Source organism: Camelus dromedarius, chromosome X (assembly GCF_036321535.1).
Source record: "Camelus dromedarius isolate mCamDro1 chromosome X, mCamDro1.pat, whole genome shotgun sequence".
NCBI classification, from domain to species: Eukaryota; Metazoa; Chordata; class Mammalia; order Artiodactyla; family Camelidae; genus Camelus; species Camelus dromedarius.
The window spans coordinates 55,318,740-55,326,010 of NC_087472.1; the positions used below are offsets into that span (position 1 = coordinate 55,318,740).

The following is a 7,271-nucleotide window of genomic DNA, read 5'->3' on the forward strand; positions in this document are numbered from 1 at the left end:
GCAATAACTTTTGGTTGCAGTAATTAGACCTGACCTATAATTATTGAACAAAACAGCATATGTACAATAAACATTCAAATAAATGTATCTGACTGTATTCAGTACATTAATCTATTCTCAGTATCATTAGCTTCAAATATATTCTTTTATTCATAGCATAGAAAAAATTGTAGAAGAAACCACATCTGTACCTAAAGACAGTTCTCGTACCTAGAAGGTGGATTCTAGCATTAATTCACCACCATTATGTGTTGTTTGATCACTAACTTCCTCTTGAATAGCTGGAAGGGAAGGCTTTGTGGTCAGAGGTGTTTCAGTCTTAAACAGAGACTCCATCCTGATATGGGTATTGATGTAAAAGGACTTCTGAAAGGACTCAAGGGTGAAGTAATAGATGAAAGGGTCAAAGCAACAGTTCAGAGTTGCAAGGCACAAGGTGATTGGGTACATGATCTTTGCAAATCTTTCCAACAAGCAACTGGTAATGGCTTGGGAGCGCACCAAGGCATACAGGAAGAGGACTGAGTTATAGGGTACGAAGCATACCACAAAGACTGCCATATGCACTGTGATCATCTTCAGCACTTTTTTCTTATTGGTTCCAATTTGAGATAGTGTAGCAGGCTTACGGAGGGTTTTTAGCACCACAGAAGAGCAAGAGACATTCAATATCAGAGGAATGATAAAACCAACAACTTCAATAAATATGGTTATCTTGGACAGATAAGTCTTCCAGACACGTTTGGAGAAGCCCTCAAAGCAGGTGGTGGTTGCATTGTTGACATTAGTGGTGGAGAACAAAGAGGCTGAAATACCACCACTGAGGACTAGGATCCAGACTCCAGCACACACAATGGCAGAATTCCTCCTGGTCCTAATGGTACGAGATCGGAAGGGATAGACAATGGCCAGGAAACGATCCACACTAATGCAGGTAAGGAAGAGCATGCTCCCATAGATGTTGGTTAGGAATGCAGTCCCAGAGATCTTGCAGAGGGTGTCACCAAAAGGCCAGTGGCGGTTGAAATTGTAAAATATTTTGAAAGGTAGAGTGCAGACAAAGAGCAAATCAGAGAGGGCCAGATTGGTGATGAAAATAGCAGTCTCACTTCTCATTTTCATGCGGAAGCAGAAGACAAACAGAGAGGCACTGTTTGTTATCAGACCCAGGATGAATACAACACTGTAGACAGCACCATTCAGATTATACTTGAAGGAATCATCAACAATGCAAGTATTATTGGCAGTAGCATTGCCCAACCTGGGTCTGAGGCTTGAATTTAAATCTTGGAATTGGAAGTCAATGAATCTTCTGTCACCCATGGGTTTTTTTTCAGGAGGCCTGCTGGCTGCAGGGTTCAGCACTCTGAGACTAAGGACTGGTAGGAAATGTTTTCCTCCTACGGGAGACAAGATGGAATGAATCATCAAATCTACCTTCCATCCATGATTTCTGTGCAGTAAAAGATATTCTGTCCACCCAGATTGGAAATAACATTCACATTCAATTTGGTTTAATAAGTACCTCTTGAGTACCTACCATGTTAAAAGGTACTAAAAGAATATGTTGCAGGAATAGGAGAGATCACACTCAATACAGTAAGGGTAATACTGCAGCATTGCAATGAACAGGAATAAGGTATTTGTTCCTTGGGAGGCCAAGGCACTCTGATAGTTAAAACAATAATAGTACTTTGAAATTTGTATAACTTTTTAACTTTCAAAAGCAAGTTTTATTTGATTCCTACCGGAACACCATAAGGTAGGCAAGGCAGGAACTTATCACTATATTACAGAAGCAGAAATTGAGGCTTATGTAATTTAGAATTATAATAATGTCAGAATTGGAAGAACATATAAATGGTATAGTCAGAATCAGAATTCAGGGTTTGGTTTGGTTTGGTTTTTAATTCCTAACCAAGGGATTATTAAACTACTCTAAATTGTATTGTCTACTCTCCATTATTACTAAACTTCTGAGTTTAAATTGTCTGAGTATTAGTTCTATTGCACAAGACTATAGGTGGATATGGGACCTCCAGGACATCCTCTTTAAAAAGTTATGACTAAACTCCTGAAGTAAACAGTTGATTTACCTTTTTCTCCAAAAATGTAAGTTCAGAGAGTAGGGATCCCTCAGTTCATTAAAGCTTCTGGCTAAAACTTTTTTTTTTTTACTATATTACATTGCCTTTATAGAGAGATAATTCATATAATAATATCAGCATCTCCCTCCTTCAGATTGTGGTCCCTTTCCAAGCTTCTTTTATGCCAGAACCTAAGCCTTGGATATCTTCCTACTCCCTTTCTCACTGCCCATTCCACCAGTTACTTTCATGCCTTTAGCTCTTAAATGGCCCAATAAGGCCTTTTCTGGCTGAATACAAGTGAAATGTGAAAGATAGATTTGTTGTGAACAGCCATCCCCCTGCTCCACTGTATACTTTTGATCTGACCAGTTACATGTCTTCTGCCTGCCACCACTTGTACAAGTGGCAGTCACTGACCTAATCATCTTTGTTGGGTACCTGAATCAATATTCTTCAAAAGTGCATATAGAAATCTTACTAACCTACGTTAACAGCTACCATTGGAGAAAGACTGTCTTTTGAATGCTCTATAATGCACTATGAACAAGTTGCAGCTGAATGAATTCTTTTTAATGAGGAGAATGTGAAATAAAAGTGGTCTTTGTTCCTGACATACCCAATAATGGGATTTTACATGATTATATTTTAAAATGTGAAAGCCATTTCTCTGAAGTGATTCCTCCTTATGTCATTCTTTCTTTCCAATTCCCAGGGAACAGGTCAAAGGGCCTCTGTACAGAACAGAGAAGGGAGTAGCAGGGGGAACCTGCCAGAGATATAGAGGCCTGAAGTCACTTCAACCAGTGTTTGGCTTGAGAAAAAAAAATCACTCACTGCAGTGACTAGAGCAAGAGCTGACCTTGGAGAATACAAGATGCAAAGCAAAGCGTTGCCATTTTTAATAGCTAAAGTTTTAAATTTAAAATTGGAAACTTGCTATTCCTAAATCCTCATTCAACAAATCTATGGAATTCCTCCCCTAAGCTTAATACTGCTCTAAGATCATATTCTTTCTTGGCCACTTCATCTCATAGGCCCAGCTCAACTTTTGCCAGAAGCAACCTTGGCATACAAAAACAAAGTATAGCAGGAGCCTTGATAAAGTAAGGTCCAGGAGGGGGGAAAAAAGCGAGACAAGGAAGAGATAAAAAGGTGAGAAGAGCAGAAGAAAAGACAAAAAAGGAGACCTTGATGGAGAGAGGTCAGCGCTGCCATCTAATTTGTATTAAGGGCTCTCAGAAGGTATTTCCAATTTATAATTCCTCCAATCCCATTCTCTTTACCTTGCTTCATCTCACTTCTTTCACTTTTCTCAGAAAGAATAACAGTACACAATGACTATGCTTAAGGTCATTGAATCTGATCAGAAAAGAAAAAACCAGGAAGAGCCTAGAAAATCTCAGTCAATGGGGTTCATATCTCACTTTGGGAGCTGTAGACCCCAGTTTCTCCAGATGGCTTCACCAATGTTGTGGCAGAAAGAAGAGAATGGCAAACTTCTCAACTGATTAAACCACATTATATACTATTTTACACCCCTACTAGCTACCTGTCTGGAGGTCTTTTTTTTTCTAATTGAAATCAAGAGAGTCAAAAATATCCCTCTAACATAGTCACACAATCTGAAGAAATTATGGGACTGCAAAACCCCTAACATTAAACCAAGCTTCATCCAGTATGATCTGCTTGCACCTGCCTTCTACAAGTTCTTCCAATAAGTTTATTTTATTTGGAAAGTGCTTTCATAATAGAAGCCTTTTCAATTTGCCCCAAGTCCCTCCAGTCTGCCCACTGGTGACACTCTACACAGTATAGATCTAGCTCACTGGTAATGTATTATTTTGTACTTCTCGAGGTGTTATGTTTCAAATAGATGAGATTTGTCTCCCCGGTTTTCTATTCAGTTTTATATCTCCCAGAACATACACACTATACCCACAGTAGGCTGTCTGCAAATGCCTGACACTTCTGCTCTGCTGCTTTGAGTAGCCAAATTCTGCAGGAGAGAAAGGACAACAGACAAGAAAGCTTTACAGTCTCAATCCTGAAGAGAGAGCATGGGAAAACTGTCACTAAGGCCCTATTCATAGCTTTCCCTTGCTCAAACACACAGCACCTTTGCTGTCTAGCAGTGAGGGTGTGGTGCTGGGATTTAACACAGCACTAGAAGCAAGGAGTTCTATTTCTGATTCAGACACTGGTTCACTCTGTAACTTGGCTTATACTGTTTCTCTTCCCTGTATAAACATTACCTCTGAGCTTCACAGCTGAGGCTAGGAAGATTCAACAGGGCTTGTGAGTAGCTTTATGAGCTTGCCCAGTATTCAGTTCTACCTCACCACAAAGAAACATTACAGAAGGTTTTTTTTCCTTCTCCCTCTACTGACACAACTGGACACCTATGTCTCTGTCTTTTTTGGTATGCTGAACTTCATATAAGCAATATATCCTAACACCATGTATACCCTTTACTTCAGAAATACGCCCTTGAGTTTCAACCTTTACTACACAATTTCATCATAACCGGACAGATAGTCCAGGAGTGTGTCCCAAAAGGAATATCTCCTACTGAGCTATAGTTAAAAAAAAAAAAAAAACACAGAGTCATTTGGCTCTTAAACTAATTCTGAAAGAAAATCAATGAGAAAGAGAAACAAGGTCTCTTTTCTGACTGGCTTCTTTTCTTTTGACTGAAATAGTGTTTTTTAACCACTAGATTTTCCTAAATGGCTAACATACTGTACACTGAATGAAGGCAAAGCGCCAACTCTTGAGCTTCAGATGAGATGAAAAAGGAAAAAATAGGCTGACACAGTTAATTACATCTTTCACTGCAAGTAGCATTAGACTACTATCTTGTGAATAATTTTACAGCCAATTATTCCAACAATTAACCACCTAAGGGGTTCAGAGTTCTGAGTGGTTGTATTTTCCCTGACAATGGGCAGGAAGCAGGTCACCTGGCAATTGACCAAAGAGAAATCTGACCCTCAGTGAATTTTTAACTTTAACCTACACATATGGAGCCAGTTCAGACAGTTCATAGAAGCGTTCATAATGTTTTTCCTTTATGAGAAATATTTTAATGATAGTGAAATAAACCATGTTTGGGGTCCTCCCAGAGGCTCTTGAAGGAAGTGGAGTTACCCTTTTTGCCCATAAAGATGAATACCTAAATCACTTTACTAAATGCTAAACTTTCAGATGACACATTGAAAACAAAGCTCTAATTTCTGGCATATGCCTAGTAGCCCAGAAAGGCTGGCTTGCTTTTGTTCCCTACAGAAGACAGTCCAAAGCTCAGAAAGACAAGGCCTTGAAGGAAGAGTATACTCAAATTTTCTTACTTTGCTCCCTTTTTAATGATCTTGGGTCAGATCAGAGTGCTTATGATCCCAGAGCACTTCCTCTTTCTACTCTGGTCAAAGCTTAGTAACATTGACACAATAGGTTTCAGCTTCCTTTGAAAGAAGGAAGCTGAAACCTATTGTGTCCTTGTCTATAATTATCTACCAGTGAAGCAAACTAAAAAATACAAAAATGTTGCAAAAATGCAGATTAAAACTACCCTGCTGGAATAATAGGGAATAAGTCCAGACTGCTGCTCCTCAGAACAGTGGCTGCTAATAGAGAAGACACCTTAAGTAAACCTTCTAGACCAAGCCACAGGCATAGGTCACAATCAAACACATGGTTCCAATTGATGTTCCTATGCATTAGTTGATGTTTCATAATAGTTTTCAAAATACAACGTAGCCTTATGAAATTACATATGGAGGAGACTATAAGTAAATGTTTCACTCCAGAACTAAAGTGATAAATTGATCTGTATCAGGTCTTATCTCAAAGAAGCCTCTCTCTGTGTCAAATATTTAGATTGAGCCTCATTTATTTTATTTTTTATCCTCATTTATTTTTTATGCAAGAAAATATCCATTTTAAAAATACTTCTGTATGTTGAATTTGGTTCACACTAAGATTATTATGGTCGTTTTTCTCCCCGTACTTTATTTGAGAAGAACAGGAAACTGACACAGGCCCTAATCTGAGCAGTTCTTATCCTCACTGATTAACTTAATTGTTTTCACCAAAAAATATTCCAGTCTCCCACTAACCATTTACCTGATGACACAGTATAATCTTTGAAAAATAATGTGGTTTAGTGCTCAACATGATGGGGCCAAAGATTGCATCAATCCTACTAAAGTAGAGTTTTCCCTAGCAGTAAGTTATAGAGTAAGGCAACTGTAGAGAAATTACTCAACCTAATATTATGAAACTGTCTAGATTCTTGAGACTTAGTATCTTATCTCAGCAGAAGGCCCAGACCTTTTGGGAAAAAATTTAGGTGTTTCTCAAAAAGTCCATTTCCAAATTCTGTGAGACTCATAAATGCCAACTAGGAATTTGGCTTTATTTCACGTATTTAAATGGGTAAATCAGTTATCAATTTGCATATCAATTCATCTGATATATGTGGATACTGATCCTGATAATATGAACAAAAACCATGTCTCCCACTGCTACAGGTATATATCAGTGGAAGAAAAAGTTTAAACCAAAGAATCAATATTCATCTTGACTTAAACTGCCTGGATTACAATAAATAATTACAACTCTTCCATCCATTCTGGATTTTTGGATCAGTAATAAGCTGGAAGCATTGGTTAGAAAAAAGTTGTAGAATAAAATTAAAAATTACAGAGAAAGTTATTACCAGGAAAGTGGCACTCATTACATTACTTCAAACCAATTTTATCCAATTTTACTTGGCACCAATTTTATCCAAGACTTGGGGTTTCAATGAACTTTCTGGAGGTACTGTGGTTAGGGATTTCCTCCAATGGATGCTATGAAATAGAATTAGTCATAACAGTGTGCCATGGAGAGAGGTTTGCAATAAAATGTATACCAAAGTCATAAGGTAAAGAAATTTATTATATAGTATAAATCAGAGTAAGTGAGAGCCAACATATTTTTAAATGGTATCTAAATGCTTTGGATTTAATTATTACAGAATTGCAGATAACATTTTATTTTCAAAACTTGTTACTGTTGTGCCATAGGTTATTAGTTATATTGACCAGCATAAAGTCCATGAATTTATTTAACTCATAATCATTTAAAGATAACTAGTGACAAAAGGCATAAAAATACTTCCTCTGCTTTATAAGGCAATAC

The 7,271-nt window shown here is 37.7% G+C and overlaps 1 protein-coding gene across 1 annotated transcript; it reads right to left on the minus strand.

The window, feature by feature from the left end:
• Positions 1-210: 210 nt before the first annotated feature.
• Positions 211-1,336, minus strand: LPAR4 (lysophosphatidic acid receptor 4). The gene has a single exon (XM_031445315.2). It carries the CDS (start codon positions 1,321-1,323, stop codon positions 211-213), a length of 1,113 nt encoding a protein of 370 aa, XP_031301175.1. The 5' UTR covers positions 1,324-1,336.
• Positions 1,337-7,271: the final 5,935 nt, after the last annotated feature.

Bases quoted from the DNA above. Each gene is read 5' to 3' on its own strand.
- LPAR4 (XM_031445315.2), bottom strand. From the start codon at position 1,323: ATGGGTGACAGAAGATTCATTGACTTCCAATTCCAAGATTTAAATTCA.